This window comes from Vespula vulgaris, chromosome 10 (assembly GCF_905475345.1).
Source record: "Vespula vulgaris chromosome 10, iyVesVulg1.1, whole genome shotgun sequence".
In the NCBI taxonomy this organism is placed as follows: domain Eukaryota; kingdom Metazoa; phylum Arthropoda; class Insecta; order Hymenoptera; family Vespidae; genus Vespula; species Vespula vulgaris.
This window is the reverse complement of record NC_066595.1, coordinates 4,155,704-4,177,342: the sequence shown is the minus strand read 5'-3', so window position 1 is coordinate 4,177,342 and position 21,639 is coordinate 4,155,704. Positions and strand designations below refer to the sequence as shown.

At 27.4% G+C, this 21,639-nt stretch overlaps 7 protein-coding genes across 9 annotated transcripts; 4 read left to right on the top strand and 3 right to left on the bottom strand.

Annotated features, from left to right (window-relative positions):
• Position 1: 1 nt before the first annotated feature.
• Positions 2–3,410, top strand: LOC127067216 (uncharacterized). Of its 2 annotated transcripts, XM_051001902.1 has the most exons (4): positions 2–1,571; positions 1,647–2,082; positions 2,259–2,332; positions 3,233–3,410. In XM_051001902.1, the coding sequence occupies exon 1, from the start codon at positions 271–273 to the stop codon at positions 1,456–1,458; it is 1,188 nt and encodes a 395-aa protein (XP_050857859.1). In that variant the 5' UTR covers positions 2–270; the 3' UTR covers positions 1,459–1,571; positions 1,647–2,082; positions 2,259–2,332; positions 3,233–3,410. The 2 variants fall into 2 exon arrangements, with proteins under 2 accessions (XP_050857859.1, XP_050857858.1); XM_051001901.1 differs by lacking the exon at positions 3,233–3,410 and having other exon boundaries at positions 2,259–2,417.
• Positions 3,411–3,744: 334 nt separating this feature from the next.
• On the bottom strand, positions 3,745–5,766 carry LOC127067215 (uncharacterized protein C19orf47 homolog). Its single transcript, XM_051001900.1, has 3 exons — positions 5,427–5,766; positions 4,254–5,318; positions 3,745–4,160 (listed from the first exon to the last, which is right to left on the bottom strand). Exons 1-3 carry the CDS (start codon positions 5,443–5,445, stop codon positions 4,018–4,020), a joined length of 1,227 nt encoding a protein of 408 aa, XP_050857857.1. The 5' UTR covers positions 5,446–5,766; the 3' UTR covers positions 3,745–4,017.
• A 403-nt stretch (positions 5,767–6,169) lies between these two features.
• LOC127066611 (uncharacterized) lies at positions 6,170–7,894 on the top strand. 2 transcript variants are annotated; one of them, XM_051000491.1, is made up of 4 exons: positions 6,170–6,322; positions 6,408–6,889; positions 7,022–7,084; positions 7,264–7,894. In XM_051000491.1, exons 2-4 carry the CDS (start codon positions 6,479–6,481, stop codon positions 7,558–7,560), a joined length of 771 nt encoding a protein of 256 aa, XP_050856448.1. In that variant the 5' UTR covers positions 6,170–6,322; positions 6,408–6,478; the 3' UTR covers positions 7,561–7,894. The 2 variants fall into 2 exon arrangements, with proteins under 2 accessions (XP_050856448.1, XP_050856447.1); XM_051000490.1 differs by having other exon boundaries at positions 7,022–7,162.
• Positions 7,895–8,093: 199 nt separating this feature from the next.
• On the bottom strand, positions 8,094–11,530 carry LOC127066610 (uncharacterized). The gene is made up of 5 exons (XM_051000489.1): positions 10,986–11,530; positions 9,794–10,247; positions 9,494–9,696; positions 9,278–9,417; positions 8,094–9,216 (listed from the first exon to the last, which is right to left on the bottom strand). Exons 2-5 carry the CDS (start codon positions 10,153–10,155, stop codon positions 8,317–8,319), a joined length of 1,605 nt encoding a protein of 534 aa, XP_050856446.1. The 5' UTR covers positions 10,156–10,247; positions 10,986–11,530; the 3' UTR covers positions 8,094–8,316.
• Positions 11,531–11,718: 188 nt separating this feature from the next.
• On the bottom strand, positions 11,719–12,918 carry LOC127066612 (uncharacterized). Its single transcript, XM_051000492.1, has 3 exons — positions 12,430–12,918; positions 12,085–12,345; positions 11,719–12,016 (listed from the first exon to the last, which is right to left on the bottom strand). The coding sequence occupies exons 1-3, from the start codon at positions 12,758–12,760 to the stop codon at positions 11,847–11,849; spliced, it is 762 nt and encodes a 253-aa protein (XP_050856449.1). The 5' UTR covers positions 12,761–12,918; the 3' UTR covers positions 11,719–11,846.
• Positions 12,919–13,835: 917 nt separating this feature from the next.
• Positions 13,836–16,623, top strand: LOC127066609 (cell division control protein 6 homolog). Its single transcript, XM_051000488.1, has 3 exons — positions 13,836–14,911; positions 14,993–16,107; positions 16,177–16,623. The coding sequence occupies exons 1-3, from the start codon at positions 14,626–14,628 to the stop codon at positions 16,408–16,410; spliced, it is 1,635 nt and encodes a 544-aa protein (XP_050856445.1). The 5' UTR covers positions 13,836–14,625; the 3' UTR covers positions 16,411–16,623.
• A 485-nt stretch (positions 16,624–17,108) lies between these two features.
• LOC127066876 (ubiquitin carboxyl-terminal hydrolase 35) lies at positions 17,109–21,180 on the top strand. Its single transcript, XM_051001118.1, has 3 exons — positions 17,109–18,843; positions 18,970–19,172; positions 19,285–21,180. Exons 1-3 carry the CDS (start codon positions 17,375–17,377, stop codon positions 20,223–20,225), a joined length of 2,613 nt encoding a protein of 870 aa, XP_050857075.1. The 5' UTR covers positions 17,109–17,374; the 3' UTR covers positions 20,226–21,180.
• Positions 21,181–21,639: the final 459 nt, after the last annotated feature.

Here is a 21,639-nt window from a genome sequence, read left to right as displayed (position 1 = left end):
CATGTTTTGTAATAATGATTTTCTGTATTACAAGACATGTTGAAGATGGCGCTTCTAATATTCGACATCCTGCGAGAGGTTTTTCTAACGATTGATTCTCTTATAAACTGCAGTAAATCGATGCCAGTTATTGCGCTTCTTCAAAGCCACGTCGTCGAGAGGTATATTAAGTTATTTAGAAATTAAAATAATTCAGTATTTTCGAACAAAAATCCATATTTGGTAAACTTGTAATTATACAAAGATTTGGATTATTTTAAATCTTTAACGATGTCAACCACAAAGCATTTTAATAAGAAAAAATATGCAAGTTCGAGCGATGAGGAAGAAGTGGGTGATGTAAATTTCAAAAGAAACTGTAAAACACTTTTGAGAAGTAATCGAGAAGAAAATGTGGTATTTTCGAATAATACAGTAGAACAGACACGTCGACGTGGTCGAGGACCTTCCAAAAGGCCTTGTCTTAACCGTAATGCTTTAATGGCTAGAGAAAATAGACTTCGTAAAAAAGCATATTTGGAAAAAATTGAAAACACGTTGTCATATTATGAAAAAGAGAATAAGAAACTTGCTTACACAATACAGAAACAAGGAAAGGATATAAAACGCCTGACAAGTGAAATTGGATATCTGAAAAGTGTTCTGCATAATAATACTACTATTACTGCTTTATTAAAAACAATAAATGATGGTTTAAAAAAATTAAATACTTATAACAAAAAATCTGTAATCGTTAATAATGTAATGCAAGAAAGTCAGAAAATACAAGATACGGAAGTTAAAGAACAAAAATGTTCATGTCTTCTGAATGGTAAAAATAATGTATCAGATTCTTCAAATTATAATATTTTTGATTCAATAATCAATAAACATAACCAAACTGAACAAAGTAGTTTGCAGCAGCAACTTAACACTATACAAGAGAAAAATACTGAATGTTATGAAAGTATGGAAAACAATGTTAATAATAAGAATACATTACCTCTAATTCTTTCCAATATTGATCATACTTACACTGTTTCTAAAAAAGTTGATGTTAGTCATGATGTGGCTAATAAGGACTTAGAAAATAACATAGATACAAGTCCTTTAAGTACAACATATCTGATGATAAATACACCAAGTAGTATAGATAGCAGATACATGCAAGAAACAGATTGTATAACTCCTGTAACAACAAACAGTATATGCAATTCAGAAGAAACCAAAGATACCAATATTGATGATATGGATTTTGATGAATTGACGCCGTTTAATGTAAATTTATTTGAAGATATCCCAAAATGTGATGAAATTATGAGTTCAATTGATCTCGAAGTACCAAATTCTTGTACGGAAGAAGACTTATTCCAAAATTTAAATAATACTGGAATTTGTTTACATGTTAATTCAAATAAAATATCTTTAGAATATTGCGCGAAATGTCATATTAATAGTACAAATAGTGATATAGAATGAAGGGGAAACTGATCGTGGGTCTTAAATAATCTGTGAGAGTTATTCTAGAAATTTGATAGAAAGCAGCAGAGTTGTACAGGATTTCTGAAAGCATGAAAATGTTTAAATTCAATGTATTTATATTAAATCAATATATATATTAATATTGACAAATACTATGGAATATAGTATATGATAATTGTTTTCAGGGATTCCATTGGAAATCAAAGGCCAAACTTGTGAAAATCAACTCTGCCATAAACTAAAAGTTATGTTATTTTTGTATATCTTGCTTTTACATATTACTTTATATTTCTCCCTTAGAAAGGCAGGCTTTACTATACCTTTTGTACTTTATAACTATTATTTTTTATAATTATGACTATATATATATATATATATATATATATATATTTCTATTTTTATTTCAATAATGATAAGTATAATATGAATTTGTAATATAATAGAAATATGAACTACAAAAATTAAATATTAATGTATATATCCATATTGATACAGGATACTAAGATCAAAGGTTATATCTCATAAGAACTATATTATTGCTTCCCTCTGAGACTGTAGTAAGATTTTATTTTACAGGAAAGCAACACCCCATTCAAGTAATTTATGGGAGATTTGAAAAAGGTGAGCGTCAAATAAAATTGTAAGTCAGATCTTCGAGACTTCTGTTTTTTATGATTTTGTTATTTTTTGTAACATTTTTTGAAATTTTATTTTCTCTAAAATCTACTGAATTAAGATCTGATATAGTCGACGCTCCACTCTTGATAATATTACTCATTATCATAAAATGATTACAGTTATATTACACATTTGGAGTAGACATGGAGCCACGATCACCCCTTCTTTTCCAGATTCAATAAGTGTTAAAAAGGTTGAGTATGGTATTTTTGTTTTTATACATGACAAAACATTTTTTGTAACAAGTAGAAAATAAATAATTATTTTTTTTAATTATACATTTGTAATATACAGATATGGCAGAACAATTTCCCAAATTTTGATTCAGTATTATTTGAACTCTAATAAAGTCTAGAAGGTCATAATAATTATCTCTTTTGATAGCTTTATCGTTTGTTGTCTACTATCGTTTACTGTTTATTTGTTTACTATGATTTGTTTACATCAGTTGAATAGGTTTTCTCTGTGTGTTTATTGTTAAGGAATTTATAAAATTGCGTAATTTCCGAAATTGACTACAATAATGTATAATGAATAAATTTAGACGATATAATTTTATAAAATCGAATGAAATTAAACAATATTTCATATACGTTCGTAATATAAAATAACCTTCAAAATTCGGAAGATCATTCTACCATACTCTATAAAGTTTAATATGGAAATACAAAAACTACAAATTACAAGGTTTTATCAAAGAATACTTTCAATTAATAATTTTAATTATATCCTTAAAGGATATTCCAATCGTTAACAAAACTTTGCATTATGTACAATAATGACTGTTAATTTTTTTAATAACAACCATTCTGCAGTAAAGACCTGCCTATTAGTTGTATTATTGTATTAAAAAATTGCTAATCGAACATATAAAAGATTATATGATGTTATAGAAAATATAGAAAAATTAATGCATATAAGAATTAAATCTTATCTATAAATAAAGTCACAATATATTAATGGAATGTACCTGTTTTTCGAATATAACTCCATTATACGAATTTGAAAATTGTAATATTGAATTATAAAATTTTATTATGTAAAAGTATGTGTCAAGAAGATATAACTTGTAATAACATATATTACTTTTCAGAAGATATTTCCTAAAATCTAGAAAGTCTCAGGGGATAAAATATATACATGATCATATTGTAATATTGTATAAATGTATTACAAGTATCAACACAATATATGATTTGTTATATTCATGTACAATTTTTGTAATTTTTGTATAATATAATATAAATACATATTAGTTATTCAAAAACAAATTATATTTTATATTATTGCATGAAGTTTCTATTCTAGTAATAAGAGCAAACTTATTTATATGTTAAGGGAAAAAAATATATTAAAATTGTATTAATTTTAATTTGTTGATAACATAATGCAAAGATTATTTTGTTTATTAAATCATAAAATAAATGTGGAAGAAAGCTAAGATATAATTATATCACAAAAAATAATATAATAAATAATATCACAAAAAATGAAAGTCTTAGATTATTAAATCAATAAAACTTCAGATTATGTAATTTAAAAAAGAAATAGATACAAAAAGAAACAAATATATATTTTTAAACTAATTTTGTTTTTTTTTTAATATGTATATTATAATGCGATTTTTAGTTTAACTTAAATCTTATTTCGTTTGCGTGATTTTAAGTTATCATTTCACTATATTATATTATTAAAAAAGTTAATTTTTTTTATGTAAATTGTGAAGAATATTACCTAGTTTGTTTTTAAGAAGTTTTATAGATTTTTATATTAAAACATATGTATACAGTATACTCTTTACAGAACAAAAAATAATATCACTTTGTACAAAGTATATGTAATTAGAAATAATGTTCCAATGATGAGTTTAATTTCTCTTTAAATTCCAAGACGACTAAAAACATCTGCTTTTTTAACATGTGTAACAGTTGCAACTCTATTGAAAGTAACCTGTTTCGCGCTACTTGATCTAAATACACCTAGTCTTGCTTTTGCTGGTAATGTGGTAAGTCGTTCTGAAGCTGTAAAAAAAATAGATTAATTAAAATTTTATAAATTATAAATTATTCTTCCTATTATAAATTATATATAATTCTTTTAGATAATAATCATACCTAGTTTGCCAGATGTTACTTCAGTATTTCTTTTTTTGGTCATGTTTGATGCATTTTCATTGAAAGTAATTTTTTTAGTTGTACGTACTAATTGCTTAACACTATTTGAAGCAGTTTTCATATTAACTTCTTGATCAGCACGCATTGTGCCTGCAGTAAGAACCTTCTTTTTAGCTATGCCAGATGTTCCTATATTAGAACTACTATTTTTTAGAATACCCTGTGAGGTCATCTTAGTAGTACCATTCTTTAATATTCCTAATTGCGGTGTGTCATTTTTTTTTGCATCTTTATCACCAAGACGATTGAAAACACTTATTGTTCTTTTATATATATCTTTACCCAATCCAGTAACATTAAAAGTGGGAGAGGTATCAGGCAAATTGGTTGTACTAGTTACTGAACTATCTCCTAATCTGTCAAATACTGTCCGCTTTGGCTCAACTATTTTTTTAGTTGATGGAGTTCTCAAAGTTGTTCTTTTTGGTAGTATCACTGTATATCCTACTTTTTCATTATCTTCATCATTAGTTTGTGGCTTTGGTTTCTTTTTAGCAACAATTTTCCAGTCACCATCATGACCACCATCATATTCTTCCTCAGATTCCAATGTCCTTTTCAAAGAACTTGTATTCTTTTTACTTTCAGGTAAACCCACACTAGATTTTTTCACAGTTATTATCTTTGGAACCATGGTAGATGTGTTTTTCATTATTTTTGAAGTAGTTACAGCAGAAGGCTTTGTTTTAATTATACCAGGAGGTTTAGCAGTTACTTTTGTTACAGCTTTTTTAATTATTGGTTTATTAACAAGTTTAGGTGGAGTATCTGGATCTTCAGTGTCTACAAGAAATTTTTCACATGTAGTTTCTTCTACAACTTTTTTAGCATATCTTAGTATAGCAATCATATCTCCCATTAAGGTAATTCCCATTTCTTTAAGACTAGGCTTATCCAAATCTGGCAACATGTCTGGTTTAATACGATTGTTAGAAAATACAACCGCATGTTTAGTTGCAACATCTTGTGGAAAGCCAGCTCCTTTGAAGAACTTTACCCAATATGCTATAAAACATTAAAAAAGATAAAATCATTTAAAATATGTTAAAATACATTGTTCATTGATTTTATCACAACACAACATGCTTATAATATAAATAAAATTTTTTTTACCTGACAAAGATGTTGCCATTATCTCAGTTAAATAAAGTAATTATATTATCTTATTGAAAATGTTCGATAAAACATAAGCTTACAATAATAAGAATTTGAACATATCTTTTTTCATACATTCAGCAAAATATTTGTTTCAATGAAATCTCATGAAAATAAAAAAAAACCTTACTCGTTTATAACAATCAACAGTATTTTATTATGAACACAAGATATTTTGTATTAAATCTTTTTTGTAAATTCTCTGTAATATTAATAGAATATTTTTTAACAATTAATCATACTTTAGCTAGCTCTATGCCAAGTTTAGATGATCACGCATGTATATATGTATCGTACTATATATACAACTATTTACCTATGGATATATAAAATATAGTAGTACAGGTCCAAGTTTGCTTTATAAAGACGAAACGTTATCAGCGCCATTTGGAATTTTAATACATTATTATTGTAACTAACCGTAATTATTATCTTTTATAATTATGCCCAAAATTCAATATAAATCTATTTGTTTAATAGAAAAGTATTATTTATAATTCAGTTACAAATTAAAAATTATGCAATTATCGTTTGCTAATTTTATTCTCTTATTTTCATTTTAAAAATTTGACAACAAATGCAAACTGTATTGTATATATTTTTTATTCTTTATTATAATAATAAATTCCAAAGCTGTGTAAAGCAACAAATTGTTATAAAATATTTGAGATATAGTTTGAATTTTGATTTTCGAAGTTGGTATGTCAGTTTTACACTTATATATACTATATCGTACACGTTCTTATCTATTATCTTACTTGAGATCTTTCCTGTACGACGTTCTTATCTAATAACTTATTTAAAATTCAATAAGAAATCAAGATAAATAATACTATTTTGTGTTATCTCTGTCAGTAAGTAATAATCTATATATATATTCACAAATTTCTGAATATTTATTTTAAAACATTTTTAATATGTATATATATATATTTACAGTGAATTAATAAAATAATATTTCTATTATTTAATTGACAATTAATTATTGTAAACAAAAAGAGATATAAAACATGGAAAGTTTCCCACCGCAGAAATATGTCAATAAAATAGAAACTTTTGATACGTGTATGATTGAAGCTACAAATCAGCAAGAAATCAATCAATCAGTAGGTGCACAAACCCCTATGCAAACTGTACAAGTAAAAAATCAAGATAATCATGAATCATCAACACTGCACCAACAACAACAACAACAACAGCAACAACAACTGCAACAGGATCAAAATCAAATCACTCAAATTCAATCAAATATTCAGCAAAATATGACACTTACTCCAATTCGCTTACCTGCTATTTTAGATGGTGAATTCTTTACAGTAATTAGAGTAGAAGACACTAATGTTACAGTTAGATGTTTACAGTGTCAAAAATTACTTAATGGAAATTTGAAATCTACTGGAAACTTTTTAAGTCATATAAAAGTAAGTGATAATATTTTAATATATTATAGATACATGTATACATTTATATTTATATTTATAATTTAATGCAACATTATAAACTATCTGTTTTCTTTCTCTTTTTTTCTTTTTTTTTTTTTTTTTTTTTTTTAGAGACTCCATCCACTCATGATAGAAAAAATCAAATGTAAATCTAACCAAAGGAAACCTGCAATGGTATATATTGATTTATCCTCTGATAAATATGCAGAAATCATAAGAACAAAAAGAAGATACAGAAAATACTATAAACCAGTAAATTAATTTTACTATGTTTGCAATTTGTCATGTGCATTTTTAGAATTAAGGAAAGTTGATCTATATTACTGATATTGCAAATATTTATGTATTTTTAGGAGGAATGTCAACCTGGTAATGAAGAATTGTATGAACAATCAACGGAATGGACTGATCAAACTCCAGTCATTCGAAGACGAAAATCAGAAGAACCTGAATCTAACGATTTTTTGAAAATACCACATAATAATTCCATTGTTATGGAAGATGAATTTGATGCAATTGGTCGAAATGTAGCAGCAAAACTTAGAAATATGCGTTTAGACCAAAGAATAATAGCTGAAAAGTTATTAAGTGATATTTTGTTTGAAGCTCAACTTGGTAATCTTCACAGAGATTCTAACATACACGTATAAGAGAATTATTTTATAATATATATTTTCTATAAGTGAACTGAATTATAAATATACTTTAATAAATATAAAAAGAATATATTTTTAATAAATTTGAATAGGAGCTTTAAAAGTTTTAAAGTCCAAATATTCAAGAACTTTTAAAGCACCAAGTATACACAATATACATTGGAAGAAGTAGAAATTTTAATAATTATAAAAAAGGAATATAAATATATCTATAGCTGTCAGTGTATATAATATATAATATTGTAAATATTATCATATATTGTATGCTTATCATTAAGCAAAAAAATTGCTGCCAGATATAGTAACTATTTATAAGTCTTTTTTTAGACGAATCGTTTTTATATAAATATTATATATATATATATAATGACTATAATTGTAAATAATAATAATAATAATAATAATAATAATAATAATAATAATAATAATAATAATTAACAACAAATACATTAACAAATACTACACATACACATAATTATTATATTTGTTTGAAATATTCAATCTTATACCCCTGAAATATTTTTCTAAGAATTATAATTATAGAACAGTCATTATCGATTATAATCTATCTTTTTCTATTTTCTATGATTTAGAACTTAAACAAATATATTTATTCAGTCATACTGATTGTGAGATCTTTTCACAATTGCTCTATTGCAATATTTCTAAGCATAGAAACTTAAATGTTTATTTAATATTTCGATTTTTTATCAAAACTACTAACCAGAATAATCCTGTTTTTATATATTGTCAACTACTATATACTCTTCGTTTCTTTGGTTTAAATAGAACATGATAGACTATAGTTGATGAAATACAAAGTGCCATACTGATAAAAATTGTACATAATGCATAATTATACCAAAATCCGTCCCATTCTGCATGAAAATACCATGTTAGTGTAAAGACAGTATTTTGAATTATAATGAAAATATAATATGGTAATAACCATTTATCTGCATATTTAAATTTAATTTTATATTCAATTATACTGATAATATAAATTAAACCAAGCCAGAGATTAATGAAAAATGTGATGACATCATAATATGAAGCATAATAAAAAAGATATATCAACATGATACTATAATGGATGCCAAGCATGCCTAATAAATAATATGGATAAAACTCATAACATATGCTTATAGCAAGGATTCGTGCTAAGATAAAAAAAAACCACCAAAGAAAAGAGAGAAATTTGCCAACTGGATCATCTTCTTCTAATCCCTTAGTAGAATGTTTCCTTTTTGGAACTTTTAAACTTTGATTACTATTAGTTAATTTCTGATTTTGTTCTATAATAGAAATCGTTTTTGCATTTTCTATATCCTGATGCTCTGTAGTTTTTACAATAGAATCTGGACGAGGAGGTGCTGGTATATCTGGTACAGGTAATGGTACAACTGTAGTAATTCCTCTAAGAGGTGTAGGAGGAGGAGTTACATGAACGTTTTTCGGTGGTAGCGGCGGAGTTACGGATATTTGTCGATCCAAAGTAATTGTTATTTCCGTTTCTGATTTCTCTTCAATAGATTTTTTTTTATTTTCATCTTCTTGATTTAATTCTTCCTTCGAGTTAACAGCAGCTGCATTATCTTCTGTTATGTTAGGTAATTGTAATGGAGTTTTTTCTTCAAGATATTGAAGTTCCTATATATAAAATTGTAGAATAAATGATCAATCAATATTATAGCAATTAATCAAAAATTACCTCAATGCAATATTTTTTTAACCACATTGCCCATGGAAGCTTTCTACCATTGACTCGTTGACTTTCAAATCTTTGAAAAGCAGTTGTTTCAATTGCAACTATCACAATAGACATAAGAATACATAGTACATGTACAACTACTGTAAAAAGAAATAAAATGTACGATTATCATCTGCTATTTATTTTATATTATTAAATAAAAGAGATTTGTCATACTTGATTGAAAACTGCGCTGAACTGTATATTCTCTAAAAAGTAAATGTGTCTGGAATATAGCTTGAGGTGCAGCTTGAAACCAGGCTTGTAAAAAAAAGTATAATTCAATGGATGCAGGTGCTGCAGCGGTGTTTAGTGTTTTAGATCTTTTTTCTCCTGTCAAGATGATAGCATCCACTGCCATAACAATAAGTCCAGCATATCTATATAAAATATATTGTTATACGAAGATTAAAAATACTGTTGTATACAAATATAAATATTTTTTTAATTGTTTATTCAAAATTTAATTAATGGTACCTGTAAAGTGCAAAAAATGGAAATCCAATAAGCTGACATATCTGAAGAAAGAACCAAATGGAAATTCCTTTTGTTAATTTATCATCGTCTGTCATCCACCAATCTGGTCTTGAAATAGTTAGTATAAAATATACTATAGCGGGAGCATACATAAGAGAAAGAGTACAAGATCCCCATATTGGATTATTTTCTCTAAAATGTTGTGTAGCAACAACTAGATCAGCAGAAAAGTGAATGATATAAATAATACAATTTATTATTGTTGGTATCAAGAAAACCAAATAAATTTGTTCTATAGATTTTAAAGGTATTTCTAAACATTTAGATGACTTTTTCGGACAAACTGGAATTGACTTTGACATTTTTATAATTTTGAACTTGATTATTGCCTTGACTCATGCCCATATGTTTTTATTTATTCTTTTTTCACCTATTTATATTGTAATATAAAAATCTGAAAAAAGAAATTGCTATTAGAATAAAATAATTCAATGTAATGCAAAAGAAAAATAATTCAGCAATCATAAATAATACAATATATGTAAGCTTAAGTATTGAAAGGATTTCCGCTCGTATAAAGAATGACCTACATTCAATTATTACCTGCAAATTCTAACCCTATGAATTAAAGATCCGAGGTTTATCTTTTGTTTATATTTTACAGGCACCATAATGATAAAAATTCTTTGTCGACATTATCCAGAACTTTGATAGAAAATAATTCAAATGATAACTAATTCAATAGATATTTTAAATTTACTAATACATAATATTATTATATAAAAAATATTTCTTAACACATGAAATGTGATACTACAATAATAAATATTTCCTAACATGAAGCGTGATCATGCGAAATAATTATACGATTGACAAAATTCAAATATCTTTTCCCGCGATAATTATATCGCGTGCAACCTGATATATACTGATGTATAACAAAAAAAATGTGTTTTCCCATCAAAATTACGAATAATATTTCCATTGTCTATAAAATCTATTAATACGAATAATTTCTCTGTAATGATTTTTTATTTAATTTATAAAAAGTAAAAAATAATTCTTTGTAATAAAAGAGTGCATATAAAAAAAAAAGAAGAATACGAATTTTCAACAGAATTAACAAGAGAAAAAAATCGTACTTCTTCTATCTTATGGAGTAAAATCAATTAAAGATCTATTAATGATTTACCTATTGAATCTTATGAGCAAAAAACTTTCCTGGTTACGAGTCAACAAAGCGGTACGTTATCGAAGAATCGTTGCACCTTTGTGGAATCATTTCAACGAAATGAAGCGAAAGAAAAATCGTAAGTTGACTCTATTAAGAATTGTTGTCCAGCTATTCGCAAACGTATTAAAACAAACGTACGAACTTTAAAAGTATTTTCAGTGTTAATGATCAACTTTGTGTAACGTAGGTCTCATAATACACACATATTTAAGAACATGAAATACAATTGTGTCGATCGTGATACAGAATGTAAGGAACCTTGACACATACGATCTACGTATGTATGTAATTGGTCAAGAACAACTCAAAGATATATGTATTTCTATGTGCAACGTGCTTGATTAGTCATCGCACGCCGAACTGAATACATAGCTCAATAAATGTTGCTTCCATCGAGTAGCGATAAAGGGATTCTCGGATATCGGCGTTGCTAAGACAACGAATTGCTTTTAATAGTTATATTGTACGTGCGTGTGAGAGAGAACGAACGTACTGATAGATGAAAAAATATGGAGAAGGGTGATAGAAGAGAGAGAGAGAGAGAGAGAGAGAGGGAAATAAATAAGGAAGACGTGCTATATCATACGTGACGATACGCGCGCATGCGGATTTGATTGGGTGAAAGAAATATAAGGAAGATGAAGAAATTATATTAATTGGAAGGAGAGAGAGAAAGAAATACAAACACGAATATTATAATATAAATTTATAAAAACACATTTTACATGTAATTCATAGAATTTATTTCAATTGATAAAATATAAGTCATGTATACATTGAAAAAGAAAATTCTAAAGCATATATAAAATATCTATATTTTTATGGGTTTTCTGGTTGAAATACATCTAGGAAAGAGTTATATTGTTCCATAATATCTGCCTCCATTGGTTTGTTTGTTTGATTGTCATATTGTGAACCAACTGCCCATAATGTTTCTAAATCATATTGTTTTCTAGCAGCAGCTGAGAATATGTGTAAAGCAATGTTTCCTATAAGAAGATATGTTAAATGTTTACTGCTCAAATAGAAAGTTAATTATCTATATTTTGATACATACCTAAGTCCAAAGCTATCCAATCTTTAGATTTGGCTCCTTCAATTTTAGGGATAATATCCTTTTTATGCATTTTTAGTTTATAAACTTTACGTACATATGCAGCAAGAGCACTCATATGCTTTTGGGATTTACCTGTGACAATTACCATATAATCTACATAGATATACTCTTTAGGTACAGAAACAACAAAGATATTTTTTGCATTATCCTTTTGAAGAACCATAATAAGATCTTCTATGTCATACACTCCATATATGCCACCTAATATATTTTAATATCGATCAAATGTTAAAAAATATATTTAATATTTATAAGTTTACATATACTATTTATATACAGACTTACGCTTTAAATTCAATCCACTGTAGGGATCATGCTCCTGCTCCTCCTCTATACGTAAATCCTCTAGAAGTATCCTTTTTTGTTCTTCTTCTACATCTAATATAACTTTTGAATCTTTGTCGTGAAATATTTTATGTTTCGAGGTAAGCTCTGACACAAGATCATTTTCATTTTCATTCGTTGGTTCTTCGTTTGGTAATTTTTTTGGACTAATATCCGAGAAATATCTTGTTTGTTTTAATAAAGAGTAAGTGATACATCTATTTTTGTGCGGAACAAACGTTTTACATATTTTTCGTGCACGTAATAAATTCGATAAGATACATTTGTTCATGATTTCTTTATTATATTCTTAACCTCAAAACATTGTTACAAGAACAGTCAAGACCATTCTAAACGACATTTCAATGAACTATCTCAGATGGCGTTAATGTACGAACGTGATCTTCAGATAATTTATTCTAGATTAAATTGTTTTAGATTACAGAATCTATTAGATTTTATTTATATAGAAAATTCTAAACGTGTTTTTATTCTAAATTTCTATTACTTTTGATTAATTTAAGTTGATAATATTTGCATATAATATATGAAATAGGATCGGGATACAATAAGAGAAATTATAAACTTTTACATATCGAGTATCCATTTTATTTAAGATGAACAAAAATATAGACTTATAAAATTTGATCTCTGCGTGAAAAACACGATGATGGAATGGACTTGTAAGACATCCAGTAGATTCGACTAGAAACCATGACTTGTCATCGTATCACTGTGTCATTCCTACAGCTGTAATAAAATGAATAAGTCCTGTTATACGTATTACAAAAAATTTATTTTAATTTATACTTTACTAAGTTGCAATAAAAAATTGTTAACTATTAAGCTTCAAGTTTAGATTATTATTTATTACTTTGTATATCTCTTTAAGATTTAAAGATAACAATGATGAATATGTTTACGATGATATACTGTTAAAAAAAAAAAAATGTTAATTACATATACACACGTGCTTACAGATTAAATGGACACAGATTACTTGGACCTCGCACGCATCTTCCTCCTTTTGCGCTTTAGCCTACGCATACGCTTCTTACGCCACTATAAACAAAATATATTACTCACTTAACCTATTCGATAACTTTTTTTTTATCATTAAAACACGTTGACATATAATCATGATGGAAAAAAAAATTATTTTTTTATGTAGCAAAAAATGTAAATTAAGTAACAGTAGAACACATTCCATTATAAAACGAATAAGCAACTCTAATGATCTCACATGGCAAAAAGTAACATCATCAAATCGTTGTATATTTCACTGATCTTGTAAAATACTTTTCAAAATTTATCTTTTATTTTTATAGATTAAATAATAATATTAGAAATTAAATGCTTACCTTCGCTCTCATATTCACGAATTAGAGGGATTTAGAAAATTGTTTAAGTCTCGATTGCTAAGGATTTTTATTCAACTTGCTTCGTTGACTCTCAAAATCAATATGGAAGAGAAATAATTATTTATATATTACCGGAAATCGTCCGCTGTAGTTTAACTATTATTCCTATAGAGGGCTTAAATGAGGGCGCTATGATCGCTAATTGTAATTTTTATAAATTTCTCAATTTTGTTATCCTAATCTTTTTTAACAATTGAAAATATTATTAAATATTAATTAATAATGATTTAGAATAAAAAAATTATATTATATGAAAATAATTGAAAAAAATATTGATAAATATTTTTTAATATTTGTTTTGAATCAATTTCGTCGTTCCTTGTTTCGGTCCATTTCTATTTCACGTTCCAACATTTTCCCGCGTTTAAAGAGTTTTCCCGCGAATACTTATACCAAGACATCACTTGTTGTTCTTCACATCGTGTTGTTAGAAACTGTTGAATAGCATCTGAAAAAATTTATTTTGAGTAATAGAGTAAGAGTCATAAATATTATAATTTATTTTGAATACATACATTATATATATATATATATATAATGATTTATTGCTCAAATTGACATTTTTGAAAGTTTGAAGATGCTTGTTTGTTTCGTTTGAGGTTGAGCTAAGAGACGTCCGTTTAAATGTTAAAAATTTTTCGATTATTCAATTGCAATTGTTTTTTACATATTTCTTTTAAATATATCACTTTTGACGAGATACGAAAATATAACAAAAATTGTTGACTCGCTAAAAATGACTAGTAAACAAACAACTATATCCTTTCCAATACGAAAAAAGTGTTCCTTTTATGGTACCAAACAAAATGACACAAAAGAAGATTTTTCTAATGCGACTGTGAGAAGTACTCCTACAAAATATATACCAACAGTAAAGAAGATAGTTACTTTAAGTAGCAGTGAATCTGAGTCTGATTCAGACTCAGAGAATGTTAAGACAAATAAGGTGAATACTAAGGAAAATAGAAATAATGATGGTGTTAAAACACCAAGACGTGTACGAAAATCTGATGATTCTCAAGGTATGCATAAATTGATATTATTTGCATTTAAATGTTTTTTATAATTTGTGTGTTTTATGTATATATTTATTATTTTGATAGATGATCATAGTGCTTCACCACCAAAGCAAAGAAAACAGGAAAGATCTTATTCTTTAACTCCATCAACTCTCTTAGACAAACTTGATTTATCATTAGATGAAAAAAAAGAAAAACTTGTTCCAAAAAAATTATTTGGGTCAGATAAATATCGTAATGCTCGTAAAGCTTTACATAGTTCTGTTTCTGAAAATTTGCCTGGAAGAGAAACAGAGTTAATTAAATTACAAGAATTTATTCGAGAACATTTAGAAAATGAATCTTCTGCATCACTTTATGTTTCTGGACCTCCAGGTACTGGAAAAACTGCTTGCCTTTCTAAAATAATCCAGCAACCAGAATTTAATTCAAAATTCAAAGTTATTTATATAAACTGTACTACAATGAAATCAGCTGCTACTATTTATTCAAAAATTATGCAAGAGTTAGGTATGCCTGCACCAAAATCTAGTAAAAGTAGCAAAGCGATAATTGAGAAATATTTGATGTCCAATCACAAAATGCTACTTTTAATTCTTGATGAAATAGATCAATTGGAAAGCAAAAATCAATCTATTTTATACTCCATATTTGAATGGCCATCAAAACGCGATACAAAACTTATCTTAATTGGCATTGCTAATGCTCTGGATTTGACAGATAGAATTTTACCACGTTTACAAATGAAGTGTGAGTTAAAGCCACAGCTGATGAATTTTCCTCCATATACGAAACAGCAAATATGTAATATTGTATCTACAAGACTCAGTGAAGCAAATGTGTCTGATGTGTTGACTGGACCAACATTACAATTGTTAGCTGGAAAGGTTGCTGCCATTTCAGGAGATATAAGAAGAGCATTAGATATAAGTAGAAGAGTTATTGAGCGTGCAGAATCGCATTGGACAGCACAAATTTTACAGCCTGTAAATAATACAGGTAGTCCAAGGAAAGATCAAGCTATGAATGAGAAGTCAGTTGATATAAAAGATGTAGTAACAGTATTAAATGGAGTTTATGGTGGTACTCAAAACATTGATAAAGAAGAAAGCACACTTCCCTTACAACAAAAATTATTATTATGTTCCTTTATGCTTATTTTAAATAAGGGACGAAATAAAGATGTTACAATAGGAAAGGTAAGTATTTTGTAACATTACTTTATTTGCAAACTATATGAAATAATTTTTATATTCTTTATGTTTTAGTTACACGAAATTTATAAAAAAGTATGCAAGAAGCGAAATATTCATGCTATAGATATTTCTGAATTTGTATGTTTATGTACATTAATAGAAACTAGAGGAGTATTGAAAATAATAAAGAAAAAAGAGGCTCGTTTATCAAAATTAAGTTTACAATGGGATCAAGAAGAAATTGGTGCAGCATTAAAAGATAGAAATATGATGGCTGAAATAATCAATGATGTATCTTGCTTATAATAATTCTATTTATTTTTATATCTTTATTAGAGAAATTGTTTGGATTAGTAAAATGTCTTTTTACAGTTACAATGTATATAAGAAAATTTTAAATATTAGTTAAATTAGTTTAAATGTTAGTGTTAAACAATTTTATAATGTATAACTGATGATATAGTGAGTCATTGTAAAAAGGACTAACACAAAATGGATAAAATATGATGATATCATATATTTTATAATTGACTTTTAAATTGTATTATATATATCATATATGAATCTTCATATTAAACAAATTATATTTTCATTTTATTATTTTGTAACTGTAGTAAAAACAAAAATATCTTTAAAGTATGTTACTTATTAATTCTTTACAATATAATTCATAAATTTCCAAATTCCACTAATCATATGATCACTAAAGGAAGTGGATTTTTAGTTATTTTTTCAAATTTCGCGCCGTCGATGTATTTAGTATTATTCGTAGAGAATTTTTAATGTATTGTAATTTATGTGGACATCGCAAATGAATTTTCTTAGTTCATAAAATAATGACAATTATTCAAATTTACGTAGTTTATTTTTTTTTAATATCAGTAATTAAAATATCTTATAATTTAAAAAACAATTTGATTTCGAAATACTGTAAACATATCGACCAATCCGAGAGATGTCGCGTTGAACACGAAGTAATATCATACAATCTCATTGGTTAATGTGCTGCCATTTTTAATGACTCGCTTGTAATTGGAACCTATTATCGTGAATATTTTGATCTTTTTATGGATCTTAGAAAGTTGTGTTGTGGCCCTAAAGCGGTGAATACCATCGTGCCAATCTGTTCGCGTTGGCTGTGACCAGCTGTGACCATGAAATCATTTTGATTTTCATGAAAGTCATTGTCGATTGAGGTTAAAAATAGTTGTAGTTAATCCGAGTAAGGATAAAGAGTTTAAAGTGAAATTCAAAGTGCGCCTAATTAACAATGGGTACGGGACAAATAAAGCGTGATATCGAGCGTAGCTTGAATTTAATAGTAACGGGGAAAGAGTCGGAGATTGCTGAGGGATGGGAAAAGTTACAGAAGCTCGACGGTAATCAGGTATATAGTCAATTAAATACCTGTCTTGATATTTTGAGGCGTATTTTAAAAGAACGGATCACGAATGTTAACGAAATCCCTCGCATCATTTCTTGGTTTTGTAAACACGTAATAAGGAATGCTTCGGATGGCAGTACATTCGTCAGTGATTTAACTATATTCTTGAAGAATACACATATCAAGGACGTGTACAATTTGACGACAATTCTTCATCCATTGATTATTTATGATACTTATTTTTGTGAGTCTGGCAATTACATAGAACTTTGCGAAGCGATAGTCATGAGTCTGGCTAGTCTTTCCACGCCTTATCAGCCATTGAAAGACGATGAGTTTAATGATAATGTTATTAAGATTCAGAGTTTTTTGAAAAAGATATGTTCCAATACAAAGAATGTACACAGTGAGGATCCTACTTTTGTATGTTTGAAGACATTATACAAAATTATATCGGATAAGGAACGGATACAGGAACCAGCTCTTGCATTAGCGACAGTGCTGCAATTGACAGAACCTTCTTTTATACCTCGTGCAGTTAATTGGATCCTTTCAGAATCGCTGTGTGATGATAAACTGGTTCAAGCTTTAAAGGTCTTATGCACTTGGTTTCCAGAATGGAAAGGAGATAGACTTGGCCGTTGGATAATGGAATTTATACTTGGTTTAGAAAGAAAACAGAAAGATGCAATACTTATTGAGGTTACAGAAGCTACATTGAGTACAATGTTCCCAGCTTTATTAGAGCCAGTACTTCGTCGTAATGCTTCAGAGATTATATTTCATATTTTAAAAAGACAAGGATCATTACGTTTATTACATATTATCATTAGTACCATGGATATGATATTATTTCAATTAGTCAAAGAGAATTCAGAATCTAGTAGAGAATGTATACAAGAAATGATTAATATAAGGACAGCTCTTACAACAAGACATATAAATCCAAAAACATATATATTTCCACAAATTAATTTACAAGTAATGCCTCAAAGAAATGTTGTCAGAGAAATACTGATTGGGCCTACCTGGACAAATGAAAAAGAATTAGATTCTTTTGTAGAACCTCCTAAATCTATAATTGGAAAAGTGGGTCTTTCTAATCTTGGGAATATATGTTATATGAACAGTGTATTACAAGCCTTAGTTATGACAAGAGAATTTTGTCATGAAGTATTAAATTATAAACCTTCAAATGATAGTGGTGAACAAGTTATATTGAAGAAACTACAAAATTTATTTGCTTTGCTATTGTACTCCAATAGAATTTCTTTAGCGCCAACTGAAATTTGGAATGCTTGTCGGCCTGCTTCTTTCTTACCTGGTCAACAACAGGATAGTTCAGAATTTCTTTGGTTAATATACTTATGATATTCTTATAACTACACTACACTTGTAACACTTGAACAATACTTATAGTTTAAATTTAAATGTTATAATCGTTTTTCACTGTTCACTAATAGATTCTTTTCTTCAAACAGTCACTTGTTAGATATGCTGCATGAACAAGAGAAATGTGGTGGAAATGATTTAAGTGGTTGCCAATATAAAGTGGAAAGACAAGACAATGAAAGTCCACCAATGGAAGAAGCAGGAATTATTAAGCGTTGGACTACTGAAGAGAATTTAACAGGGAGTACAATTTTACAAAGGAAAACCCAATCATTAGCTGATTTTACTCAAGGTATTTTCTCTGACATTGTCAATAAGTTTGTAAAGATTTAGTTTTTATTTAAAAATTTTCAAATATTTTTTAGTATTGTCTTTCTAATGAAAATGTTATTTTCATTTATTAGGTGAAGAGCTATCACAGACACAACATCTTAGCGATTCTCATTCTGATTCCACAGATAGTGGAATACAATCTGTTGGGGGAGAAGAAATAAATATACAAGCCTCTCTTGTACATAGGGTGTTAGGTGGAGAATCAAAAATTACCTATCAGTGCGCGCAATGTGATACTAGTTCACATAATACAGATAAATTTCGTGATCTTCAATTGTGCTTCCCCGAAGAAATACACGAAAATCAAAAGGTCTCCGTTCAGGACCTCATTAATTATTATCTTACACCAGAAAAATTAACCGGTGAAAATAAATATAGATGCGACAAATGTATGAGATTATGTGATGCACAAAGAATTATTAAGATTTTACAAGCGCCTGCACATTTAATTTTAACGCTGAAACATTTTCATTATGATTTTGAAAGCCGACTAAGAACGAAATTACGACATAAAGTTATATATAATGACATCATACAATTGCCGGTATCAACTCAACCGAATCCAATAAATGAGACTTATCAACTTTACGCCGCTGTTGTACATTCGGGCTATAGTATGGATTATGGACATTACTTCACGTATGCTTGTGATTCTAAACAGAATTGGTACAAATTTAATGACAGTTATGTTTCTTATACTTCTCTAGAAGATTTCAAAGATTTGAAACCACCAGATACGCCTTATATACTCTTTTATGAAAAATTAGGATCGTCCAATGGGATTTATGAAGATAAGCTTGAATTGTCTACATTGAGTAAACATATACAAGACATCGTTGCAAAGGATAAAGCGGCATATATAGAAGAATCAAGACATCAATCTGAAAAATCACAACAAAGTCGATACCAACCTACATTTCTTCGTCGAAGTGATAATTCTGATGATGAAAATCCTCCATCTAGTAGTTGTCGTGGTGCAGTTAATATACAAACAAATTCATTTCTTTGTTAAATAATTTTATAGTCGTCAAATTGATTGAAATTTCATTTAGCATTAACGGCGAATTAATATTCATTATTCATTTAATTCGTATCATTTATGATTATATCGAAAGTTGTAACGTATTCAGTAATATCATTGCATAAACACAGGTATTATATTTATTGTATTATAATAGAATTTTATGAAAAAACTATCACAAATTTCAAATTTTTATCTATCTTAAGAAGGTTTCTAATGGTAAACTTTTTTTAAGTCTATTAAAACGAGATATACTAAATATATTATGTACATAAACTTATGTATAATCATAAATCTGGTGTAAGGTGTGTAATATGTTCCATGGGCTAATCGCTCTTATTCATTAAGCATCAAGTAATTTAACATTGTTATTGTTGAAAAATAAGATGCTTCTGGAAAGTTGGAAGAGAAAGTAACGCGAGTTCACACTTTAAAAATGAAATTGTTATCAAAAAGGCACGTGTTGTGTCTTTAAATAAAATACTTCAGATTTTGAAAAAAAAAGAAAAAATTTTCTTACAGTGTCATATCCGATAATTGTTAAAAAATTAGAGGATATAACACATAAAATATTGATCAATTCTTATAGAATATGTATATCGCAAGAAAAATTCCAAAATGTGAAATAGATTAATCATAATCTAACACTCGCGCGCATAAGTGATTAAAAAAGTAATTAATATTTAATAACAAATACGCTTTACTCACATGTAAACAACAAAAAAAGTACTATGTATGATATTTAAATGATACCTTTTCATCGGCTGTGTTTGTATGTATGTATGCCAAAATCAGTATTTCAGTTAGTATATCAAACAGTATCCGAGCGAATATCATACATCTATCATTGTCATATATATATATATATGAACATATACGTATATATTCGTGCATAACATCATATTTAACATCTTGTAAAAATAAAATCTCTTCATCTTTCAAAAAATTATCTAGTTTATTACCGTAAAATTACGTACATGTAGACATTGGATATTACATTGTAAATCAATAACATAGAGTAGAAAATTGTATTATTTATATTAGTTTGTTATTTATTTATTTATTTTTTTTTTGTTGAGATATCACGTTAGATCGTAATCAATGATAGGTATATATGATATAATATATACATATACATATTCTTCCTTTAGTAAGAGTTGTAGAATTATATTATGCATGTCTTTTTCGAATGCAAGTAAATTATAGTTGCGTACATAATGCATGACGAAAAAAAGATAAATTGAAATGTTATTGTAAATATAGTTGTATCTTTAATACAATAGTCTAACATTAAAACGCTCCGATCACATTACAAATCTGTGATAAATTTATATACTATCAAAATTGATAATATTGTTTTCGTATTTCAGTATTCTTGATGAGACTCTTGGAGAATTGTATATAC

What these genes read in the sequence shown, in the direction of transcription:
- LOC127067216 (XM_051001902.1), top strand. Translation starts at nt 271, where the DNA reads ATGTCAACCACAAAGCATTTTAATAAGAAAAAATATGCAAGTTCGAGC.
- LOC127066876 (XM_051001118.1), top strand. Translation starts at nt 17,375, where the DNA reads ATGGGTACGGGACAAATAAAGCGTGATATCGAGCGTAGCTTGAATTTA. An exon ending in GATAGTTCAGAATTTCTTTG is followed by an intron (nt 18,844 to 18,969) that starts GTTAATATACTT and finishes TTCTTCAAACAG; the next exon opens with TCACTTGTTAGATATGCTGC. An exon ending in ATTAGCTGATTTTACTCAAG is followed by an intron (nt 19,173 to 19,284) that starts GTATTTTCTCTG and finishes TTCATTTATTAG; the next exon opens with GTGAAGAGCTATCACAGACA.
- LOC127066611 (XM_051000490.1), top strand. Translation starts at nt 6,479, where the DNA reads ATGGAAAGTTTCCCACCGCAGAAATATGTCAATAAAATAGAAACTTTT. An exon ending in ACTTTTTAAGTCATATAAAA is followed by an intron (nt 6,890 to 7,021) that starts GTAAGTGATAAT and finishes TTTTTTTTTTAG; the next exon opens with AGACTCCATCCACTCATGAT. An exon ending in ACAGAAAATACTATAAACCA is followed by an intron (nt 7,163 to 7,263) that starts GTAAATTAATTT and finishes ATGTATTTTTAG; the next exon opens with GAGGAATGTCAACCTGGTAA.
- LOC127066612 (XM_051000492.1), bottom strand. Translation starts at nt 12,760, where the DNA reads ATGAACAAATGTATCTTATCGAATTTATTACGTGCACGAAAAATATGT. An exon ending in CAGTGGATTGAATTTAAAGC is followed by an intron (nt 12,346 to 12,429) that starts GTAAGTCTGTAT and finishes AAAATATATTAG; the next exon opens with GTGGCATATATGGAGTGTAT. An exon ending in TTGGATAGCTTTGGACTTAG is followed by an intron (nt 12,017 to 12,084) that starts GTATGTATCAAA and finishes ATCTTCTTATAG; the next exon opens with GAAACATTGCTTTACACATA.
- LOC127066609 (XM_051000488.1), top strand. Translation starts at nt 14,626, where the DNA reads ATGACTAGTAAACAAACAACTATATCCTTTCCAATACGAAAAAAGTGT. An exon ending in AAAATCTGATGATTCTCAAG is followed by an intron (nt 14,912 to 14,992) that starts GTATGCATAAAT and finishes TTATTTTGATAG; the next exon opens with ATGATCATAGTGCTTCACCA. An exon ending in AAGATGTTACAATAGGAAAG is followed by an intron (nt 16,108 to 16,176) that starts GTAAGTATTTTG and finishes TTTATGTTTTAG; the next exon opens with TTACACGAAATTTATAAAAA.
- LOC127066610 (XM_051000489.1), bottom strand. Translation starts at nt 10,155, where the DNA reads ATGTCAAAGTCAATTCCAGTTTGTCCGAAAAAGTCATCTAAATGTTTA. An exon ending in TCAGCGCAGTTTTCAATCAA is followed by an intron (nt 9,418 to 9,493) that starts GTATGACAAATC and finishes TTCTTTTTACAG; the next exon opens with TAGTTGTACATGTACTATGT. An exon ending in TAAAAAAATATTGCATTGAG is followed by an intron (nt 9,217 to 9,277) that starts GTAATTTTTGAT and finishes TTTTATATATAG; the next exon opens with GAACTTCAATATCTTGAAGA.
- LOC127067215 (XM_051001900.1), bottom strand. An exon ending in AGTAACATCTGGCAAACTAG is followed by an intron (nt 4,161 to 4,253) that starts GTATGATTATTA and finishes TTTTTTTTACAG; the next exon opens with CTTCAGAACGACTTACCACA.